This window comes from Toxotes jaculatrix, chromosome 16, assembly GCF_017976425.1.
Source record: "Toxotes jaculatrix isolate fToxJac2 chromosome 16, fToxJac2.pri, whole genome shotgun sequence".
Classification (NCBI taxonomy): Eukaryota; Metazoa; Chordata; class Actinopteri; family Toxotidae; genus Toxotes; species Toxotes jaculatrix.
Window position 1 is genome coordinate 24,782,587 of NC_054409.1, and position 23,916 is coordinate 24,806,502.

General features: G+C 47.9%; 3 protein-coding genes across 4 annotated transcripts; 2 read left to right on the forward strand and 1 right to left on the reverse strand.

Annotated features, from left to right (window-relative positions):
• Positions 1-3,204: 3,204 nt before the first annotated feature.
• On the forward strand, positions 3,205-14,769 carry tcf7l1a (transcription factor 7 like 1a). Of its 2 annotated transcripts, none has more exons than XM_041059464.1 (12): positions 3,205-4,216; positions 4,394-4,463; positions 5,511-5,647; positions 10,706-10,783; positions 11,957-12,074; positions 12,274-12,355; positions 12,457-12,513; positions 12,880-12,996; positions 13,097-13,262; positions 13,362-13,469; positions 13,567-13,615; positions 13,780-14,769. In XM_041059464.1, exons 1-12 carry the CDS (start codon positions 4,040-4,042, stop codon positions 14,376-14,378), a joined length of 1,758 nt encoding a protein of 585 aa, XP_040915398.1. In that variant the 5' UTR covers positions 3,205-4,039; the 3' UTR covers positions 14,379-14,769. The 2 variants fall into 2 exon arrangements, with proteins under 2 accessions (XP_040915398.1, XP_040915399.1); XM_041059465.1 differs by having other exon boundaries at positions 13,783-14,769.
• Positions 14,770-16,455: 1,686 nt separating this feature from the next.
• Positions 16,456-18,878, reverse strand: casp17 (caspase 17, apoptosis-related cysteine peptidase). The gene is made up of 4 exons (XM_041059208.1): positions 18,661-18,878; positions 17,593-17,756; positions 17,272-17,398; positions 16,456-17,084 (listed from the first exon to the last, which is right to left on the reverse strand). The coding sequence occupies exons 1-4, from the start codon at positions 18,854-18,856 to the stop codon at positions 16,771-16,773; spliced, it is 801 nt and encodes a 266-aa protein (XP_040915142.1). The 5' UTR covers positions 18,857-18,878; the 3' UTR covers positions 16,456-16,770.
• Positions 18,879-19,550: 672 nt separating this feature from the next.
• On the forward strand, positions 19,551-23,839 carry dusp11 (dual specificity phosphatase 11 (RNA/RNP complex 1-interacting)). Its single transcript, XM_041059777.1, has 9 exons — positions 19,551-19,862; positions 20,315-20,390; positions 20,472-20,603; positions 20,708-20,831; positions 21,106-21,166; positions 21,241-21,287; positions 21,390-21,465; positions 22,310-22,438; positions 22,633-23,839. Exons 1-9 carry the CDS (start codon positions 19,822-19,824, stop codon positions 23,033-23,035), a joined length of 1,089 nt encoding a protein of 362 aa, XP_040915711.1. The 5' UTR covers positions 19,551-19,821; the 3' UTR covers positions 23,036-23,839.
• The last annotated feature ends 77 nt before the right edge of the window (positions 23,840-23,916 follow it).

The following is a 23,916-nucleotide window of genomic DNA, read 5'->3' on the forward strand; positions in this document are numbered from 1 at the left end:
AATCTATTACACAAGCTGTGGCTAGAAACAGCCATTGTACACTTCCACTTACACACACACACACACACACACACCAGCAGCTGTGTGTATCAGTAGGAGGGGGTTACAGAGAGGGTTCAGTCTTTGGCTCAGCTCCAGACTCTGATGATCCTCTCCCCCAGAGCTATGCAGGACCATGGGGGAAGAGGGAAGAGGCTGCATACCTCAGTTCAGTCGTAACCCCCAAATCTGCCTCCTTCTGTAGGATATGTAGCTGACCTCCACCACACAGTCTGCCGTTTATCTGAGAATACAGACACATCTGTGCTTGTATAGTATACATTCATGGGTGTGTGTGAAGGTTTGAGAGCCTGTCGATGGGGAGGAAATCCCTCTTTTGTTCCTAAGGAAGCCAAGTGTATGCTTTGTGTGTTTAATGGAGGAAACTCAAAGAAGGTCGAGGCGGAAGGATGAATATGTGCCTCAGTCGGTCTGACAGCTGCAGGGAACCAGACAGAAAGAGAAAGTATTGAAGAGAGGCACCTCCAGCTGCCAAATGTTGTAACCCTGTCTCCCGGGGACCACGCTTCTGGTATGAGTTTGTTTCGATAAATACAACATGACAACACGATCGCTGCCTGGATCATGTTCAGTGGAAACGTTTTTGTTTTTGAAGTGAGCGCTGCTGTTTGTAAGGACGTGGCCACAGTGGACGGTGGAAACACAAAGTTTGTGTCCTGACCTGTCCATGTCCTCCTCGTTCACCTGATCAAACACAAGGCAAAGAGATGAGATAGCTGCTGAGGACGATGAATGCATGAGATATTCATCACTTTTACGTATGTCACTCAGCTTTTCTGATGAACTGTGCGGGTGCATGTAAACACCAGACACCGTGTTAAACCACATCCCACGTGAACAGCTGCCCAAAAATCTTCAGTCAGACTGAATAACTGTGCGTGTAACCACGGCTGCTGAGTGCTCAGCTGTGTGGAGGTGAGAAAGCAGCAGAGGACTGCACTTCCCTCTCAGCTCTGTCAACTGTTTGGTCACTTTTCACGTTAAAAACACACACATGGAGAGACTGTCTGAAAATATGTGCTATTCTCGAAACTTTTCCTCAGTATTAAAACTAGCAAAAGCTTAATTCAGGCAGCGTTAACTTCCACATACATGAGCAGTATAGAAATGAAATTTCTTGCAGGCGGAGCTGAACAAAGAGAGTTCAGAGCAAAGAGGAGAAAACAAACACAAAGACACAGAGGGAGGGTCACGAGGCAATGGATCCTAATTGGCACCAGGTTGCTCTCCACAGGGAAGCCACTATTGAGTTGCAAGTGGGAGCAGTAATGTGTATGTTTATGAGTGTGTGTGTGTGTGTGTGTGTGTGTGTAATTAAGTATACATGTTCCTGCGTGTTTCTTTGTGCACAAATGGGAACAGTCTCTTGTAACACATTACACTTCTTCCACACAGCATAAAACAAATGTTGAAAGAAACAATACGTTTTCACAGTGTAACTCCAGTGACGTTCACTGGTTTTTCTTTGTGTCAGGAAAAGTCGTGATCAGAACCAGCACTGAATGCCTCCTGTTAACCAGCCGTGTGTGTGAATCACAGCCCGATGGATCTGAGTCCTCCGGGCCATGGAGCTCCATTGTTTCCACAAACTGGGTCACATGCTCCTTCATCACCATCAACGCACACATACTGTAGTTTATTCTGACTCAGTCTCACATACACACCGTCCTGCTGTCCCAAACACTCACTGCAGCACCAAATGTGGATTATCACTGAAAATAGTCCCCGGCAAAAGCAGCATTTCCTCCTGTGAGCAGCTGTTTCAGGAAATTATTGAACCTTTTTAAAAAATAAAACTTCAGTACCTGGTTAATCACTTGACACTGACTGTGGAGTTGTTAGCTGTGATTTAACCACTGTGGACAAACTCAGAGATTTACAGGACGTAGACCTGTAGAAACGGTGCTGCATGTCAGTTTCTCTGAGGTGCTCGTTCTCCCGTTGGTGGTCACTGATGTTTGTGCTTCACTGTGCAGACTGATGTATGCTCACAGTTTGTTTTAGTAATTTCTTCTCAGAGGATTTGATTTTTTTCTGTCTCTGTTTTGCTTCATATTGTAACAGCACAGGGAGGAGAACAAGAGCTGTATGAATCAAATAACAGAAAATAAGATTGAGGAAATTAAAGAAGTGACATTAAAAATTTGGATCTTTGAAGTTTGCTCTGAATACAGGAGTTTTATTTGTAAGAGTCATTTTACAGAGAGGTGATTTTATCTTTACTCAAGTAAATGATGCAACTACTTCATCTCCACCACTGCAAACATATGAAGCTGGAAATCAGTAAAAAGTTTTGAACCTGGACGTTGATTTCTCAAATTTAACTCAACACAGACAGAACAGGCGTGTCTAAAGATCCAGCTCCAGAGTGAAACAGCTGCTGTCTGAGTTTGAGCAATAAGACACATCCATCAGGGACTTCCTCCTACTCACAGCCAAGAGAGCAGCTCTCAACTGATCACATGATCGATCACGTGTCTGATCAGAGGGGGAATAACCAATCAGAGGTATAGATCAACCCTACATCTGCCATACTGAGCATCCTTTTTAAAAATCTGATCTCTTTATTCGCTGGTTTGTTTTCGACCTGTGGAATTATCATTTTTAAAAAGTTCATATCATGTGTGAAATTGTTAAAACTCCAGGAATAATGAACAACAATCTAATATATTCATTATGTCTAAATATAGAAACAGGAATGAAATAACAGGAAACAGGATGTTCACACAGTGAAGATGTTCAGACAGACTGTAAATCACATCAGGGTCGTTTTGTCTGCAGCCTGATTAATGCACAAAAAGGAAAACTAAAAAAGTTCTGTAACGTCCCATTAAATGTTCAAATGCAAATAAACTACTTTAACTTTACCACTTTATCCAATGTTTTAATATCATTTTAATTATCAAACAAGAAAAAGTCCAAATAAGTCTGATAAATAGTTTTTATTCTTAGGTTTGGGAGAAGAAGTGAAGCTTGTTAGATTTTGACTTTTCTGTTTCACTGAAGTTTTACCTGCAGCAGATAAACGGGCTGATTTCCCTCCCCGGCTCAGAAAAGTGTCTAACTGCTCCTTTAAGCTCTGAACGCTTCTCCCTTCTCTCCATCTAAACTCCTCCCTCCCTCCTCTTTGTGCCTCCTCAGCAAACAAATGGGATCAACCTGTTGTGCCTGGTCAGGGATCAGTTTAGCCAGCTCTCCCGTGCGGGGTTTCAGGGCCGCTGAACTGATCCGGGGTCTGTGAGGGACCCCCCCTCCCCTCCCTCCGGTGTACTCCGACAGCCCGTCAGTCTTTTCCTTCCAGTCCACCTCGGCAGCACCGAGCGGTCCGTCCGTTTCCCACGCCTCCACACCACAACCCTCCAAACCCCCCTGAATCAGCAAAGGCTGTGAAATGCGGAAACGGCCACATTAAAACAGCGTTTGTGGGGATTATGCACGTTTCACACCGGACCAGCGATGTAGGAATTAAACCAGAGAGGGGCCTCGACTTTTTCCTCTGGAGAAACTGCACAGAGAAGGGGACGTAAACTTTTCGGTGCAGGCGGACGGCGCTCGGTTTTTACGATGTCAGCGGCACTGAGTGGGATAAGAGTGGTTTTTATTACCGTTTTATAATCGGTTGGAGCTTTTCCTGTCAATGCGCTGCATTTCACGGACTCTTGTCTCGGTGGAAACGAGCTGAAGGAGGATTTCCACACCTCAGGAATTTCGACGCCAGAAACTGAAGCGTCCGTGAACGCAGCAGGCAGCTAGCTAGCTCGTTAGCTAGTTATTGTTTTTTAAACAAAATAAAAGATAAACAGCATCGTTTGCCTTATCGTCGCCACTGGTTGGGGTGCGTTTGGCACACCGCTAACGTTAGCTAAAGATTTCCTGAAAGGCTTTCTGGTCTTGTGGATGTTTTTTTCTTTTTTACAAACTGTAAGTTAGGTCTAACAACTCAACCTGTAACGTTAGCTGGCGGAGCTAGCGTCCAAACATGCCGCAGCTAAACGGGGGAGACGGAGACGACTTGGGAGCAAACGACGAACTGATCGCTTTTAAAGACGAAGGGGAGCAGGAGGAGAAGCGGAATGTGTCCGCGGAGAGGGACCTGGACGACGTCAAGTCCTCCCTGGTCAACGAGTCCGAGACCAACAGCAGCTCGGACTCGGAGGTGAGTTTAGTGACCGGGGCCAGAAATGCTCCACACCAACTTTTCTCCACAGTCCTGTCAGTGTGTCCCACACAAAGCTGGTTTGTGTGCCTCCTCCACCATCTCCACCATCTCCACCGTGTCCGCCTGGCTTTGTTTACCTGTGTGTGTGTGTGTGTGTGTGTGGTTTACGTGCAGGCAGACAGACGAACCAAACCCGACCCAGACTTGGAGAGCAGGGCCAGACACAGTCAGCTGTTTGAAGAAGGTATGTACTCCCGGTGGTTTATCCCTCACAATGCCTGTCATCGTTTCCCTCCAAGTCATGTCTCCTTCACGTCTCCCAGACTTGACTGTACAAGTAAAGTCAACACACTGAGAGCAGAGCTGGAGCTCTGGAGTATTAGGCTGGGGTTATACTTGTCTGGAGGGTGATGGCGGTGCTGCCGGAGGCTCTGTCATGTACAGAAACAAATTACAAACTCTGTTAACGGTTGAAATGTAAGCAAGAAAATCAAACCCCTGCAGCATGGAATTAAAAAACAGAAAAAAAGGGAAACAGAGAAACAGTCAGTACTGACGACTGCCTGCCAGATGTTAAGCACGGATTTATACCCAAAGTATTCTTTTGGGTCTCAGTCCTTTGGCTTTGGGGGTGTGTGGCAGCCAGACACACAGGAAACAGTGCACAGACCGAGGGAAGGGACGGATGGACTCAGCTAAACATCAGCAGACTCTGGTGTCCTGATGTCCTGTAGACACCAAGTAGTGACTTCGTAAGGTGTTTAATATTTTCTCTGTTTTAATCAATGAAATAAAAAGTAAAATAACATTTGTTTTTGAAGAAAGGCTCATTTTAATGGCTCTCTGCTGCAGAGGTTGGATGGAACTGTTGCATCAAACTGTAGCTGTACATAGATCACCTCTAATCAATAAACCAACGATCGTTTCCTAAGGACAAGTAAAGCAGGATGTTCTGCTCTCTCTCTCACTGGTTCCACTTCCTGTGTCAAACACAGGTTTAACTTGATATTAAAGTGTTTTACTACTTTCTACACGTTGTTTCTTACTTCCTACCTTTTCACTACTTTTTGACATTTAATAGTCTAAAGTGAAGATGAATTGATAGTTGCAGTGATGCTTAGTTCCAGTTATAGAACTCAACAGCATCTTCTCTGCCCGTTAAAAGCCTCAGACCGCATCAGCCCGAGCTGAGCAGCGCTCTCCGTGATGAGAGAACTGGTCCTTATGTGTGAAGTCCGCTGCAGTGACGCCTTTAAATGTAACACACACTGACGTTGGACTTGTTTCCCAGTGCTGAGGAGGCAGCAGGACGGAGGTCTCTTCCAGCCCAATCCATACGTTGGCTATCCTTTCTTCATGATCCCAGACCTGCGGGACCTGTGTAGTCCCTACCTCACCAACGGGGCCCTCACACCAAGTGCCCGGACGGTAGGACAGCACGCACGCACGCACGCACGCACACACACACACACACACACACACACACACACACACACACACACACACACATACACACACACACACACACACACACACACACACACACATCTTCAGCTTCACAGGGGCCAGTGATGTAGTTGCTCTGAGGTTTGGTGGCTTTGCAGTTGCATCTATCTCTGTGTTGTTTGTCATTGTTGATTGCATCACCCGGCAGGAAAGTTAAGTCCCAAACGGAGCACACTCATCCACTCACCGTTTGTCTGTTTATTATATATATTATATAGTCAGAGTTCCTAAAATGATCCTAAAATCATAATTCACAGATTTCCTGTCAGTGCAGGTGTGATCGTCTGAAGTGTTGTTTGATTTGGCGTAAACCTGTTCAGTGCTCAGTGTTACAGAGTTTGTCTGTTTGACATCGCGTAGATTAATCTGTTCACAGGTGTAACTGAAACCCCGACTCGCCCAGACAGCAACAGGTTCTAGCTGCTCCACATTGTGAGGATTTTATTGTTTTTCAGATCGAGACCTGGATACCTGTGTGTGTGTGTGTGTGTGTGTGTGTGTGTGTGTGTGTGTGTGTGTGCGTGCCTGTTGTGATAAGGCGGTTTCTGATGGAGCAGGGTGAGACAGGCCTGGACACAGTCTGTTGGTGGAGTTGCCTGCCTGCAGCAGGGAACGAGCTCACATCATGGCTGAAGCTGTGCAGCAGATTAGCTGCTTTAGCTGGAAGTTGCACAGCGGGGATTGACAGTGTGTTGCCCAATTTTCCAGTTCCTGCAGCTTTATGGAAGCTCAGCCTGGATTATAGGGATACTGGGTGATGGTTTAATAAACTAACACTCATGGCTGCTAATCTAAAAATTGCCTTGTTAGCAGAGTGAGGAATTTAAGAGTATTTTAAGCAACATATTATTACAGAGGACATTTGAGTATGTTTTGCCCCAGGCAATAAAATGTCGTGCTGAGGTAGTGTGAGGAGTTCACTGTCTGATGTCTTTAGGGTGGTGTGGTCCTGATGTGCAGTTAAACCAACAGGATTCTTCTGTGGACTCAGGTTTGCAGAGGGCAGGGCTGCAGCTGCCACCGAGGACACTGAGGTCACGTCCTCCGTGTTTTTCATTTATTTGTGTGTTTGTGTGAATTTGTGAGTTTTAACCACCTCGGCGATGGCTTCAGCAGGCCTCTGTGAGGAGTTTGTTCCTGGAGCACATCCTTTAGAAAATCAAGTTTATTAAGTATATGTTCAGCAGCTAACTAAAGAAGTAAACGTGACAAAGCCACGTAGTTGAAATCCTTTTTTATTTTCAGGGGTCGATAACTGCTGAAATGATTTGATTCTTTCTTGGACAAATATGATGTTAAACTGAATCTCTGGGATTTGGACCAGTGGTCAGACAAAGTACAGAGACAAGTAAAGACGTCAGCTTGGACTCTGGGAAATCACACCGTACACACACACACACACACACCTGCATTCCTCAGCTTTGTAATGCCCTCCCCTGTGTTCATGGGTCATTGTTGTCATTAGCAGGGTCTGAATGGTCCTAATGCAGGGCTCCACAGGGGGGTCGTTACCTCTCATTATACCTAACACGCTGCCCGTGGCCTCTCCACACACACACACTGTCTCACCCAGTGTTTGTGCTCTGACTGTGTGTTGCCTCGAGACAACGCAGTTATTCCTCGTCTCCCTCGGCTCCAGTCCTCCCTCACATTTGTCTTTACACAGTGGAGACCTTGTGTGTTTTCTTCTCTCTCAGTAAGAGTGTGAGGTGTGTTTATGAGAGAGAGAGCGGAGGAGGAGATGAGCCTGCCAGTCTGAAGGCAAGTCAAGGTAAACAAGCTATCGTTAGCTGGACGCTACCTGAACCATAATACAGGCTGTTTACTGTACTCATGTACCTCAGGCAGGAAGCAGAAGGCAGCGTGCAGAGACGAGCTGTCTGCTCTCCACCTCCTCCTCCTCCTCCTCCTCCACCTCCTCCACCTCCACCTCCTCCTCCTCCTCCTCCACCTCCTCCTCCTCCACCTCCTCCTCCTCCTCCTCCTCCTCCTCCACCTCCACCTCCACCTCCTCCTCCTCCTCCTCCTCCTCCTCCTCCTCCTCCTCCTCCTCTGTGTTTGCCCATGTTTGATTTGTTTGTATGTGCAGCAGTGAGCTGAGCTTCATCAGCATCTGAAGCCGGTCACACACTGTGTTTTAAGTTGTATTAAGTTAGTCAGTGTGTGTCCACCTTTACTCCACCAGTGAGCTGGAGCTGCCTCTTTTATAAGGAGGAAAAAGTCCTAGTTGGCTCAGAGGTGTGCCGAATCTTTAAACCAGTCATGCATACACACACACACACACACACACACACACACACACACACACACACACACACACACACACACACACGCACCAGCACCAGCACCAGCGTTCATACCAGTGTCACACCTGAGCAGCAGTGAATGGCAGGCGGAGGGCTGAGGACAGATAAGCGAACTGGTCTGTGTGAGTGTTGATCAGGCTGCAGATTGCAGACTCCCGGCTTTGTGTTGACAAAGCTGACCATCTGCGTTACTCTTCATGCCTGTGTGTGTTCGTGTGTGTGTATGAATGTAGCGGTGCTTGTTTAGTTTAAGTAGGACCCTTTCAGCAGGCTGGACAATCCCAGAATTCCACTGTTTACTCGACATTGTCTCCAGAGTCTTAAAATACCGGGAGGGTGACCTGTCTAAAACAACAGCCTCATACACATGCTCCTATATACATGCAAACACACACACACACACTCTTTCACCTCACGTTTGTCTGGAAGCAGGATATCTGTAATAACTGTAAATGGTTTTGTACAAAGCTTTGTTTGTTTAAATGTTGTGTAGCTGCACTTTGTGTTTTTCTGATGTGTAACGATTGTTTGCAGTGTTTCCTGCAGATTCAGATTCAGATCCAGATTCAGAGTCAGATTCAGATGATGGTTTTCTCTGACATGTCACCTTTATATTTACCTTAAACACAAACCTGGATTTATCTGCTCAGGATTTAGATTTAGTGAACTGAAGCTTCAGCTGATTCCGAATGATGAGTTGTGTTTTTTCACATCTGTTGCTCTGCAGTGGCCTGATCTTCAGTCCTTTTGTCTTGAATATGAGCTCTGTGTGTGTGTGTGTGTGTGTGTGTGTGTGTGTGTGTGTGTGTGTGTGTGTGTGTGTGCGCGCCATGCAGTGTTTTGTAAACAGCAGTAAGCCTAATAACTTCTCCTTCTACACACAGCGCCACAGTGATTTTATGCTTCCCTCTGTAATAGACTGTGCAGGAGTGTGTGTGTGTGTGTGTGTGTGTATACACATTGATTTCCTTGGTATTTCCAACAGCTGGATCCAGTTAGCACTCTCAGCCAGAGCTTCCTCTGGCCTCTGAATGGGGGACGGGTGAGGCTGCATTGTGGAGTTGCTGTGTTTGTATTTCTAGCGAAGAGGATTTTTGGAGTGTGTGCGTGTGTGCGTGCATGTGTGCGTGTGTGTGCGTGTGCACCCTTGTATGTATACAGTGCTGTGCCTGTGTGTATGTCCCAGCATGGTCCACAAATGTCCTGGGGTTTTACGCAGCAGTGAGGGGGAGGCGTGACGCGCACATGCGTGTTTGTGTGCACGTCTGAAGCGGAGGAAGATGAGCTGGAGATATGTAATGAGTTTCCCACTGAACTGAAGGCTGCTCGGTTCCTTGTTGTGCTGACTGAGGACATTTATTATTTCCCTGTTAAGCAGTGAGCTCATTCACGTGTACGGTGGCGTCTTTGGCCACTCGCAGTTTTGTTGGTTACAGAGCGTGAGGATGCACGGCACCGTGGTTTCACAGTGACGCACTGAGGTGTGCAGAAATATGGCAGCAAAGATGGATGGATGTAAACGATGCAGCTTCAGTCTTAAGACAGAATCAGCTTAACGAGGAGGAGATGTATTGGTGAGGCCTCGAGGATTCTCACTATGTTCTTATACATCAACAGAATCTTTGTCTGAATTGTAGTGTTGCTGACTTTTAATCAGTGGTGTAGGTGAAGCTGTAACACACCAGATCCTACATTTCCCATAATGCAAAGCCAACATCGTCCTTCATTAAATCCTCCCTGCCTGATCAAAGGCCACTCCGTTCAGTCTCCAGGCCTCAGCTGAGATAACGCTGAAGACGCGTGGCCCTTTAAAAGACATCTGTCTTCACAGTGACCCTGTCATTAGCCTCCAGCTCTACCTGCTGCACTGTATGCTGCTAATAAAGTCTCATTGTGTAATACTAGTTACCACCGTGACACTGAGGGATAAGAGTTCATGGAAACGCTCATTAACACCATCACTCAGCAGTCTGGAGGTGACCCATGTTTTCTCGGATTCTTTCCTCTTCTTTGGGGTCAGAGGTCACAGTTGTGAGTCTGTTGACGTCACTCACAGTTGAATGAGCACCAAAGGCCTCGTTTTTTTTTCTGCGGGGTCTGACTGTGTCTGGGAGAGAGGGCGGGGGTCCCTGTTTTCAGACAGCTTGGTCAGCAGTGGGACTCTGTGGTCTGGTCCATGTGTGGGGGATGGGAGAAGGACAAAGGCAGATGTTTTGGACTCTTTGTCCAACTCAAGATCCAGAGCTTCCACAGAGACGCAAAGCAAACACACCGTCTCCAAACTTCATACGTGTGTGTGCTGTTGATCATTCCATTTAACCTTCAGCTCAGTGTCAGAGGCGTGTGTGTCTGAGGCGTGTGTGTCTGAGGTGTGTGTGACTGTTAAATTCCCTGAGAGATGGACGCACCAATCAGAGATAATCAATACATCAGTCAGTATGACCCAGGTGATACTGTGATACCTACACAGACTGTGTAAAAGATGGACCTGTGAAGTAAGCAGAGACACACCGTAACTCACTGTCTCCTTCATCCATCACTGTGTGAAAATGCACTCTGCCAGTTCAGAGGTAAAATTGTGTTTGTACAAGCTTGGAAGATGTGTGTTGTTTTTGTTGTTGTTGTTGTTTTTATGCGTCGTATGGCTGGTAACCTTCCTGCTCTCTCTCCTCAGTACCTGCCGTTTCAGTGGCCTCTGCTCGACGTCCCTGGAAGATCAGCTGTCAGAGACTCTGCTACTCCTACACACCTGGTAAGACCAACCACACACACACACGCACAGACACACACACAGTTTGGGTGGGCAGAACAAAGTAACACACACAGCAGGCATCGTACTTGCACCACTGACTTTAGTCACGACATAAATAATTTATCTCAGCTGTTTCATGTGCAAAACTCTGCTTCATCACTTCACTGATGTTCAGCTGTGTGAGAGAGAGTGGCGCTGGTCGAGCGAGCTAGAGAGTGAATGAAGAGAGGAAGTGACAGCAGAGGGAACAAAGCCGATGAATGACAGAAAATAAAACCTTATCTTCATCTCATCATTAATTTAGAGGCTCACAGACCAGCAGGGTTGGCAGTTAAACACTGGGCCTCATGTCACTGTGGTGCTGAAGTCTTCGTCCTGCACAGGCTCATGTGTAAAGAGCCAGAGACCCGGCGTGTTGTTCAGGAGAGGGATGAAGTTTGCGTGGTCCCCTCTCCTCAGCTGTGTTTCCTGTTCACGTCACTCCTTCATGTGTTCACTCTGATGGCAGCTGATGGTCACTGCAGACAGTTGGCTCTGTGCTGCTCAGTCCAGTTCCTCTGCAGTTTCCAGGTGATTAGCAGCTCTCTCAGCACAGTTCTGAGAGAGAAGAGCAGAGATGAACTGGACTGAATGTTATCAGTGATGTTATGACTTCCATCAAACTGGGACTTTCAACTTCCTGGAATATTTTACTTCCTTGAAAAACAGTTAATCATCAGCAGCAGCTTTGCTGTGAGTTGTAAATAGAATCAGATTTTTAAAGTGTGATCTACAGGCGGAGTGTTCTTCCACAGGAGTGATTCTTGGGAAAGTGAAATGCCACCGAGCTGCACTCACTGAAGATGGTTATCTAACACAGAGAGAGAGAGAGTCACATTCACTCTGATCTGATATCTGTTATGAAGCCTGGCAGCTGTTCATGACCCACGTGGAGAGCTGTGGGCTGGACATGGGGGAGTTCAGATGGGGGGGGGGGGGGGGGTAAATGATCTTTATTGATCATCAGGTAAATGATCTTTATTGATCATTTACCTGATGATAAACAGTTAAAGGTGGAGAAAAACTAACTAAAAGAAGGTGAATTCTGACACCTGGTGGACAGAAGACTACAGTGCAGCTTGAGTAATCACCTGCTCTGTGTGTGTGTGTGTGTGTGTGTGTGTGTGCGTTCAGTCCAACAGTGTGCCGGTAGTGCAGCACCCCCACATGACCCACCTCCATCCACTGCTGTCCTACAGCCCAGAGGCCTTCTCCCCTCAGAGGGCCTCACCTGGCTTCCCTCCTGACACAGGTAAACAGACTGTCCTCCAATCAAATCCTCAGAACACTAATTAGACCTGGAAACACACTTTACTTTGCTGTGCTCTACCAGATACATCTGTGCAATACAGAGCTAATGCTAAGTGTTTCTGAGCTGACGTCAGCTCACAGACACAGGTAAATATACCTCACCTGTGTGAGTCTCACCTGCGTGGCTGTCTGTGCTGCAGGTATGTCGAGGACCCCTCATGCTGCCTGCTACCCCGTCTCTCCTGGAGGCATGGCTCAGATCCCACACGCTCTTGGATGGCTGTGAGTGAAACACACAAACTGCAAATACACACAAATACACAGCATCTGTGACCTTGATACGACCGTTGGCTGCACCTGAGTGTGTGTCTGTATGTCTGCAGGCAGGGGCAGCCGATGTATCCCATCGCCGGGGGGTTCACACCTGCTGCTCTGTCAAGGTAAGTGTGTGTTCTCTGACTTTCCATCCAGCGCCACCATCAGGTCACATTTTAGTTTGCCCCGGACTTTGGTTTCTGACCAGGCGCCTGCAGAACTGATGACGTTCCCACCAGCCTGAGCTGGACGCCACAACCGTTAGCATGCTAACATACTAAACTAAGATGTACCAGCGTAACATCAGCATGTTAGCATTTCAGAGCAGCTCACAGCTCCGCTGTGTCCGGGCCGTTGATATTTTCTGTGTGGATCAGTGAGACGATCGTTGCCCTGGTATCGTGGTTTCAACCTCCAGCAGCTGCAGCTCGTGCAGAGAGGTTCATGATCAGTGGTATTAAATCGAAGGTTCGCTGTGTGTTCTGTTGCAGTCTGGTGTCCAGTAATTTCTCCCCACGCCTGGTGCCGACCCCGCAGTCGTCCATTCCCCACCCGGCCATCGTCCCCACGGGGGTGAAGCAGGAGCCTGGATGCAGCAGCCAGCCCAGGTAACAACATCAGAGTGACTGAAATTCTCTGTGTTCTGTGGATAAGCCGTTTGCTGAGTGAGCGTCCTGCGTTCTCCTCCTCACCTCCGTGTTTCTGTAGGAAGCTGATGTCTGACGCCCAGCAGGAGAAAGAGGAGGAGAAGAAGCCTCACATCAAGAAACCACTGAACGCCTTCATGTTGTACATGAGGGAGGAGAGGCCCAAGGTGGTGGCTCAGTGCAAAGTGAAGGAGAGCGCCACCATCAACCAGATACTGGGACAGAGGGTGAGTGTGCTCACAGTTCACTGTGTGCTTTGCAGTGACAGTATCGTGTGTGTGTGTGTGTGTGTTAGCTGACGGTGTGTCGTCGTCTCCTCTCCACAGTGGCACTCTCTGTCCAAGGAGGAACAGGCTAAATACTACGAACTGGCTCGCCAGGAGAGGCTCCTCCACTCGAAGCTGTACCCCGGCTGGTCGGCCAGAGACAACTACGTGAGTGCATCCTGCTCTCATCAGCTCAGACTGTTTCATACTCACCTCGCTGAGCCCTGAGTCCATCAGCTGACCGCGTGTTTGTGTTTTTGTTCAGGGTAAAAAGAAGAAGAGAAAGAGGACGAAGAGTGAAACTCAGCTTGAAGGTGAGTCAGGAGTCAGAGCTCGTCTGTGATACGGTGGTTACAGCTTCCCTAACGCTGCCTCGCCGCAGCAGCACCAAGGCAGCGGGAGGTTCGGTCAACAGTGAGCTGGTTTGTCAGGACGTGTGTTTCCACTGAACTGATGAGTGTGTTTGTCTCTCCTGCAGCAGCAGAGGATTTCACCCCGCAGCTGAAGAAACCTCGCACCCCACCTGGACCCGAGGACACGCCCCCCGCACACACCGCACTCATGCAGCCTCACTCACAGATTGCACACACGCACGCCCGCCCTCACCTGACACAGCCGCACACTATCTCCCACCTGACGCACACACACCTGTCCCAGGCCAGCCCCGCCTCCTCCCTGGACTCCCCGGCGACACCCACCACAGCGCTGGCCTCGCCCGCCGCCCCGGCCCCGACGCACACTGAGCACACACACTCGTCCTACAGCCACAGCGGACACACGTCGCCCTACACCGAGCAGCTGCAGCCGCTGTCCCTCACCACCAAACCCCACAGGACCCCCCACCCTCTGAGCCGAAACACCGTCACCCCAGGACCCTCCACGCCGTCCTCCTCCTCCGACACCCCCACCTCCTCCCCCCTTGCGTCTTCTTCCAGGAGCTCTCCCCTTCCTCCCCCTCTCCTGTCTCAGCCCTTCCTCGCCCCGCCTCCTACCTCTTCCCACCAATCAGCAGCAAGCTCTCACGGTGCCTTAACTCAGTCGCAGCCGTTCTCACTGAAAAGAACCAATCAGCTGTGAGGAGCTGTGTGCTGCCTTCACTGTGTGAATCATTACAACAAATAAAAAACACAATGAAATCACATAACACACACACTTCAGTGATTTGTACCATGTTTCTAATGCTGTAAATAAGCCTGTTTTCTAAGCTTTTTTATAGATGTATCACGTTTTATATTAGTATGAACAGGGCAGATAATTGGTCAATATTTGACTGCATCTAACATGAAACGCTGTATTTTTTTGAAAACTCACTTTTTCTAATGACTTTTTACAAATGATCTTGTTGTAAGTGAAAGCGAGGTGTGGCACAGGGGTTTGTTTCTTTCAAAATGCTTTTTTTCACTTGGTAGTAATGAGTGTCTATTTTCTGGTTCCTCCTCTGTGTTAATAAATATTCACTGAGTTCTGACCTGCTGCCTGTGTGGTGCTGGGAGTTGGAGTTCGACCTACAGGAAGTGATACTTGCTTGTGACAGTGTTTCCTGGGACACAGCTCAGGGAGGTGATGAAGTCACTTTAAAACAAAAGTCAGGTTGTTTCTGAGTCTGAACACACACACACACACGACTCACATGTTACTCAGTGTTACTTAGACTCTTCAGCTGTAGTAAATCTGACCAGTTTCTTGTGGAAACAAGGGGGGAGGTTTCAGCAGTGAGGATCCTCGGCTGCCGCTGGGGGCTGGCTCCAGAAGTGAGCAATGCTCCATTGACCCCTAACCCTAACCAGTTTTAGTGTTATTTAGGCTTAAAATTCTTACATAAATTAGGGCGTGGTTACGTTGAGTGACAGCCCCATAGACAGGCACTGGCAGTTAGCTCTTTGCTAAAGCATCGGCTGAGCTAGGCGGCTACATCCAGAGGTCTCCGGCTACCTCCAGCGGTCGACACGGGCTGCTGTGTCCGTGTTTGTTTGCCAGTGTTCGGATAGGTTTCTGTGACAGTATGGCTTGTTTTAGTGTAGACTGTACTAACCGACCGTCGAAGGAGTCTGTGTTGCAGTTTTTTCGGTAAGTAAATTTCTCATTATTTTACCTGGATGTTTGCGCTAATTAGCATGTATTAGCATATTTTGCCGCTAGCTTATGACTTCAATGTCGATACAGATAGAGGACCGGAGCAGCTAATGTTAGGAACGCTGCTGCGGTGTGTTCCGTGCTCTCAGAGTCTGTTTATTGCGGGAATACTAGGCTACAGTTTTATTTGGTCTCATTTTTCTGTTTAAACCGTCAGTCAGCGGCTGCTGTTGTTTGTGTGCTGCTGTAACTGTAAGTGGATAGTGGGTGGAGGCAGCGGTGAAAGCCGGTAAATGTTAAATGTTGCTCCGAGCTAAGTGGCCGGGTTCTCGGCCGGCTGACCCGTAGAGTCACCGCCTCCTCTCCCACTAAAATCCAAGATGGCGCAGCTCCAATGCCCATGGTTTGGTCACAAAACCGACTCCCCGGAACCAGTGGGTGACGTCACGGGTGTTTCGTCCATCTTATACAGTCTGTGTGGATCGTGTTGATGGATTTCATAAACACATCTCTGATAAACTCTGACCCTTTTTCTAATCACATTTAATGAATCATCTTATCTGCATTTGTTCGTCAGTAATCTTGAGTCCACAGAAAGTTCAGGCCACACTTTCATTTTTAATACATTTATAAACATGTTTTCCCTTTATCATTATTGATTATTGGGTGTGTTGTTGATTAATAGGTGTAGACTGATGGACATCACAGTAACATCTGCAGAGAGTGAAGGGATCAGATTATTTTCTGGAGTCACTGCGGTGTCACCTTCTGCTGGTGGGAGCCATAAAGCACAGGTGTAATCAGACTGGACCTCGGACATCAGGCTGATATGATCCCATGACTCTTACTCAGCTGCTGGTGAAGTAAACATCAGTAAACTCACTCTCTGGCCTTTGGTCATAAGTTTTGTTTTAAGTAACAGGTGAAGTTTCTGCTTTCACTTTGTTTGAGCTTTAGCCACGATTTCATTCCCGAAATTAATTTCATGTTAAGACTTGAACCTCTCCCAGCACAGCTGAGACCTGTTTCTCTAAAGACAGAAACACACTGTCACTGGAATAAGTTAGAATATGATGTTTTTATTTATTCACATACAAAACAGCAATAAATTATATGTCACATTTAAATCCATGGCATTTAGCCCAGAGGTATGTACAGTATGTGCACATGTGCAGCAGCTGTTTCCTTGATGCCATGTGTGGGTTTTTCTGCAGGAAGTCAGAGGTGTGTGTGTGTGTGTGTGTGTGTGTGTGTGTGTGTGTGAGGAGAAAAACCCAGAGACATCAGCTGCCGTCAGTGTGTGGGAGCTTATCTCCTCTCATTGTGTGAATATCTGTGGTGATAATTATTGTCTACACACATTCAGACGCAGTCACGTACTCTCCGCCGCTGCCGTCTAACTGATGGAAGGAGTCCGTGTTCTGACGTGTTCAGGGCCGAGCAGGGACGTGGCGGAGAGCCCCGAGGCCCCGCTGTCTTTCCCCGGCTCAGCGAACGGGAACACTTCCCTGGTCAGTCGTGTCACGAAGCACGGCATTTCCTTCTTCCCAGCCAGTTGGCGACCTTTGGCCTGGAAGGTGTAGGCCACACTGTGGGACAGGCGGGTCATCAGACGGGTCAGCTCCAGGTCACGGTTGCCTTTCTTCTCTAACAAAGTGCAGAAAGTCTGGAGGAAGACTGATCCCAGTGGGTGCATGAAAGCTCCGTAACCTGAGGAGGGGACGGAGGGAGGAGGGTTTAAACGGAGGAGAAGATCCAATGGAACATGGAAGAACGTGGAAGCAAGGATGTGATTTGACATTTGAAGTTACATTTCTACATTTCTGGCAGAACAAAGACTCAGATAAATGTCTCTAGTTCTCCAAGAACTGGTTGTGGTGGATGGACCGGTGTTTACCTGGTGCCGTGGCGTACATTACAGCTGCATCTACAGGAAGTGAGTGATGCAGTGAGAAGCTGCCCACTGTGGTATCAGCTGCTGAATCCACCTCCACGCCGCCATCCAGACCGTTTCCCCGACAGGCCTGCAGAGACAGCGACAAGACAAAGATATGATATGTAGAGACGTTCGGCTGTGTGAGGGTCTCAGTCTGACTCTGACTGATGAGTGAGCCAACCAGCCCTGATCTTCTCCTGTGACAGTAACGAGCCTGATGATCTTTGTGTGGCTGTTTTTGTGTTGGTGACAGTAACGTCTCCTCCTGCTGCTGCGTCTCACCTGTATGAGGAAGAGTTTGGTCTTTTTCTCCATAGACTCATTGTGGAAACATGCGAAGATGCGAGACAGTTGGACGGGTTTCCCGTCAGCTCCGAACACGCAGCCCTCCTCCCCGTGAGACGACAAGACGGCCAGGAAACAATCCTTCACAGGCCTCCGGCTCTCTGCAGCACAGACACACAACAACACACACAGTCAATTACACCCTTTGCTCTTTATTAGTCACAGTGCAGACAGACGAGAGGAACATGTAATCAAATGTTGACTTTACACAGCGTCATCAAAGTACAGGTGTGACAACACAGTCTGAAGTGTGTGTTTACTGATGAGGGTGTGAACAGAATGTTCAGCCTCTGTGTGTCACGGCTCGTACAAGGATTTCTACTGTGGCACGTTTCAGATTCACACAACGCAGATGTTTTTCTGACAGAGACGAGCGTCTCCGTCACAGCTCCATCATGTGACCAATCATCTTTATGTGACAGTTTTATCTATTAGTGATAATTAGCCATGAAACTCTGAACTCACAGGTTATCTGTCTGTCCTGATGCTAAACGCTCAGCAGTGATTACACAATGGCTCTTATATAAAGATGAAGGCAGGATGCCAGACGCACACAGAGGAAACGTCTGAGTCTCTCTCTCCTTCATCGTCTGGCTGCTTTCTTCTCTGTGGTATTAAAAGGTAGTTGTTTTTAAACGTGGACTAATAAAGTGAGAGCTGAGTGCAAAAGCTGAGCTGAGTCTGTAGAAACTGTGGAGCCTCTGACAACAGCTGAGTCCGACCTGACACAGGACACACAGTAATCTCTGACATCTTCCTGCTCCTGATCAGGACGAAGCCACTGAGTGAAACACCACTTCCCCATCAGTGCATCTCACAGGAATCTGAGTCTTTCCTCGGTGATTGTGAGGAAATAGGACAGGAGGAAAACTGACAGTGGAGCTGAGGACGAGGAGCAGAGGTCCAGGCTCGTGTCCTCTGCACAGCCATGGACCATCAATGTCTCTGTGTTACATGGATGTTGTGTATTGATGTGTGCAGAGGGCACAGTGTGTGTTGCGTTACCTTTCTGAAACAGCTGGTAGATCTCCTCACTGCTCAGGTCACTGTGGATGTCCACCTTGAAGCCCAGTTTGCTGAGGATGCGGTGGAGTCTCTTGGCGTCCCTCTCAGCTCCAGGCCTCCTCCCCAGCTGCACCCCGTGGTCAAACTGTGCCACCGACACCAGCACGGCTCTGTTACTCTGCCCTTTGTGATCCATCCTGTCTCTGTTAGACTCTGAGTCTCTGTCTCTGAACCTTTCCCTGCACAGCTATAAAGTTGTAGGCACACCTTCAGTCTCCCCTGTGTGACCATATATGGAGTTTCCTCTTGTTCTGCTTGGCGTCACTCAGAGTTATGTCATTTCATCCTTCTCATTCCTGTGCTGGGAAAAAACGCTGTTCAGGTCATGGTCCTCCTCCTTTTCCATAACTCATGATCATTCTCAACAGACTAATTTCCTCATTGGTCATTCAGGTGTAGATGTTCACACCTCAGCCATTCCTACCATCTTATCAGGAACAATGTCAGGATCCATAGACCTGATAGGCTGCGCCTCCATCACTGATCCTGAGCTGTTCTCTTCCTGTTCTCCACACGTTCTAATGTAAAATCAGGACTCGAGAACATGAGTGAAGAGAATGATTCTTATTTACATTTCTACGTTTATCTCCATGTTTCTCACATATTTCTTGTTTCTGATAGAAGATTGTGAATTAATGTAAAAAAATCACAATAATGTATAAATATATGAATTCAGCAGAAATGAATGAACACAGTGTTCTCTCTATTTTTTGGTCCTTTCTTTCAGGTTCTGTCCTTTTCTCTGTGTTTCGCTGCGAGGCCACCAGGTGGCGCCCAGCCGCAGTCGTGCGTCAGATTACGTGTCGTGACATCATCACCACGCGACCGCAGTTGTTTCTGAGAAAAGGAAACTGAGAGAATAAAAGATGCGGAGACGGTAAACGTGAGGCCGTGAGCGGTGTGAAAGTCCCGGGTCTCTCTCTCTACCTGTCGTCCGTGTTTGTGACGCTGCACCGTCTCCGGTCGGTAAACACCTGTGGGCAGGTGACCCGTGTCTGTGGCTGCACGTGGCGGCGTTCAGCTTTTTTTTTTACTGCTTTTAAAATAGTTTGTTAAAAACCGACAAAGACAAACAAACAGCGACAGATTGACAGTTTGAAAATGTCCCGACACAGTAAGAAGAAAAACGGCGTCCCGGACCGGTGAGTACCGCGGAGAGACCGGCTCAGAGACACGCGGGGGGCACACACACACACACACACACACACACACACACACACACAACAACAACACAACAAAACAACAACCAAGCTGAACGCAGACAGGTAAACATAAAAAACAGCAGTGTGTGTGTGTTCGTTCATGGTGATGAATGAACGTGTGTGTGTCTCACTGAAGTGTTTTAATTGTCGATTGATCAGATGGATCAGCTGATCAGGCCGATCAGCTGATGCATCAACAGGCTCAGCTGATCAGGCTGAACCTGTTTGTATGTTCATTGTTTGACATGAGGAAAAATGCAGATTCAGTTTCAGTCTTGTTCGTGTTGCAGCTTCAGTCCACGCTCGCTGTTTCAGACTCTCCTCTACATCTGTCAGAGTTAACACAGTGTGTGTCTCTGCTCTGTGTGTGTGTGTGTGTAACCTGTCCTCAGGTGGCTGGATTATAAAGCTGTTGGGAAAAGACTCGACGGGACACGATTCATCGCCTTCAAAGTTCCCCTGAAACAGGTCAGAGGTCAGAGACTCAGCAGCTTGTTGTGACGTGGACAGTGAGACGGATGTTCACGAACATGTGTGTGTTGTCTTTAGTCTTTGAACCAGCAGCTTGCGTGTTCGGACGTCTTCGGGCCGTGGGAGCTGCTGGACGCTTTGAGCAAAGATGGTCAGGAACTGGGTTTGATCATTGACTTGACCTTCACCACACGTTACTACAAAGTGCAGGTGAACTCAGGAAAACACTCGGCCAGATCTCAGCCGGCATTTTAAAGGGTTCTCTTTAAATTCAGTGGGTAACGGTGAAATAAGGGGCGTGTGTTTTTGTGCAGGACGTTCCAGAGTCGCTGCTGTTTGTGAAGATCTTCACAGCTGGTCACGAGGTCCCCAGCGACGCTACAATCCTGAGCTTCAAACGAGCTGTACGCAGCTTCCTACGAGACAACGCAGACAATGGTGAGGACACAGGAACAGGTTTTTCAGTGTTAGCGTCCTTGCCCTGGCTCCCTGTCTGTTTTCTCACTGGTGGACAGGTCCCTCTCGGTTAGGACCGAGCGCCTCCGTACATCAGGGCCGTGTCTCAGAATATTTGAATTCACAGAAACACTAACACTCCTGCTCTGATGTCTGGACGACACAGAGACTTCAGCACAGCAGCTCTGTTACCACCTTTAATGTGACTGTCTGCTTTGTACCTGGATGCACCTGCTAACTGGCTGTTCCATCACAGACAAGCTGATCGGAGTCCACTGCACCCACGGTCTGAACCGCACCGGTTATCTGATCTGCAGGTGAGTATGAGCCGCACGGTGTCAGCTCCAGCAGGAGCCGTGGACCGTGTTAAACAGCTGTTTCTGATCTGCAGGTATCTGATCGATGTGGATGGGATGGATCCTAAAGAGGCCGTAGAGTGTGAGTACTGACGTCAGAGTCTTCTCTGCGAACCTCTCCGACAGTTCGTTGCTGCGCGATTGAGAAAAGAAGTAAAACGTCTTTAACGTTCTTTGCTCTCAGTGTTCAACTCGTCCCGGGGCCACGCCATCGAGAGACAGAACTATCTGGAAGACCTGCAGCGTGGACCAAAGAGGAGGTGATGCAGACTCAGACATATTCACTGTAAATACTCAGAGTTTTACTGTGTTTTTACCACCACCATGTGAAATATCCCCTTACTGTGCAACATCATCACATATACTGAAAGTGACTTAAGCTCACACTATATATCTGTATGGTAAATATACATTTGCACCCTTCAACTTTATCATTTAACATTCTAGTATTTTCTCAGTATTTACTTGTATTATCTTGCTTTTCTTTTGTGTTATCTATTTCTTGCCTGGTTATTTTTATTTTTTATTTAAAGTAAGCCTGATCAGGTCCCGTGTACATGTACTGCAGTGTCATGTCATGTCATCATCTGCGGCTTATCTGGGTTGCGGGGGCAACCTGACCAGTCCACAATGCACCAAAGTCCCACAGCACCTCCCCCAGGTGGTGGGCCCGTGGGAGGTGGTGGTGGGCCCGTGGGAGGCGGTGGTGGGCCCGTGGGAGGCGGTGGTGGGCCCGTGGGAGGCGGTGGTCCCAGGAAGACGTCCCACTGTCCACACTGCACTGTAGTATGTGTCTGTGTTGCCCCCTGCTGGACAACCCTGATACAACACAGCTCTGTGATTCGATCTGTTGATGCGTTTCTTCTTGTGTTGAATGAGAGGATCAGCTGTCGTAACCTCTTCACATTAAACGAGTCTGGACTTGTAAAACCCTGAAGACTGAACTGAATCTGTACAGGACGTTAATCCTCCGTCTTCACACGCGTCTCTGACCAGAGGCCACAGCTTCATGTTTGTGCCATGATGAAGAGTCTGTGCCACGCATGATTTCCACCACTGTTCTGTGGTTTGGTTTGTTGATTTGTCCCGTGTGATTGTTTTCAGTAATGAAGGGATGGACGACTCGGAGCAGGAGCCGACGAGAGGCTGTGCCGTGCATCGGCCACGTTACGCTTCACTGGACTCTGGCAGCAGAGAGGAGAGACCACACGTCAGTGACACCTGGAGCCACAGGTAAGGAGGAGCAAGCAGCTGTTTTGGTTCCAACAGTAATTAAGGTCCCTTCTATACAGATACGTTTTATTTTAAGGTGGATCTGTGTATTTATACATCGCACTTGTTTCCTTTAGTTGTTTATTTGTTTGTTTACAGAGAAGTTGCTCTTTTCTCTCAGTCCTGACCTTTTCCCTCTCTCCCTCCTCCTGCAGATCTTTCCCTCCCCCAGGAATAAAACAGCATGGACATCATCACCGTCCCCACGGCGGCCTTCTCCCCCTTCCACCCTTCCTCCCTCCACCTCCTTTTCTTCCATTAATGGGAGCCCCTCCCCACCCGTATCAATGGACGCCCCCCCATCCTGACAGTCAGTGGTGGAGACCCCCCTGCTCAGAGGACAGCAGGTCCAGATACTCCCCACACGAGCCAGTGAGTAGTCCAGCCCCCCGTCTGCAGGAGGACAGAGGAAGAGGACTTCTGCCTCCCCCCCTCCCCCAGTACTCCCCACGCTGGACCAATGAGCCCAACAGCTATGATGGATCTGAGGGGGGGTGGGCCGGTCCCAAAATGAGACACCACCACAGACACGGAATGAACAGATATAACCCCTGTTAGCGTGTCCCAGACAGGACCAGGACTCCGAGGTTTAAGTCCAGCACAGATCAGACTCTTTTATTGGTTCACTGACGTGATGATGGTTTTACGCTGCACATCAGCTGCTCTCATTGATCTGTGTGTTCAGATGTTCAGTTCACTCACTTTACAGAATGTCCGTCCTAACACAGTCCTCTCATCATCATCATTCACCTTCACTCCCAAACAGCAGGTGGAGGGTGGAGGTGGAGATGCCCACGCAGAGTTCAGCTGAGGGTCATGAGTCTGAGCTGGTCCTCCACCCTCAGTCCGTTCAGATCTCACGCTGCCTCGTCCATACTGACCTCAGATCAGCCTGAGAATAAATGTTGGGATGTTTAAAGCTCTGGACTCTTTTAGATTTAGTGTACATTTAGTTTTTTCCACAGTTTTTTACCAGTGGCTCCTTTTCCCCTGCAGTTAGGTAACTAAGGATCATCTTCATTAATATTTTCTCATCTGTAGTTTTTTCTATCAGAAGGCAGAAATGATCAGAGACGACTTCACGCCTCAGTTCGTGTGACTCAAAAAGAAAAAGCCACGTTCGGTTTATTCTCATTAAAGATTTCCTCCGGGAGCAGTTTGTTTACAATGGACTTAAATCATTAATTAACTGTGAAAATGATTGACCGCTAATTTTTCTGCCAACCAACTAATCGATTAGTTCCATCAGAGGATGGACCTTGGTTTTCTGAGTATAAAATGAATGGATATGGTTCAAACATCTGAGTGTTTCTGTGGTTTTACTGCTGTAAAGGGACATTCAGTAAATAAATGTTTGATATGGTTTGTGCTGTGCTGTGTTGTGTGTCTCTCCGTTTGTTGAGGCCGTATATTGATTTAGAGATTTATTTATAGGACAA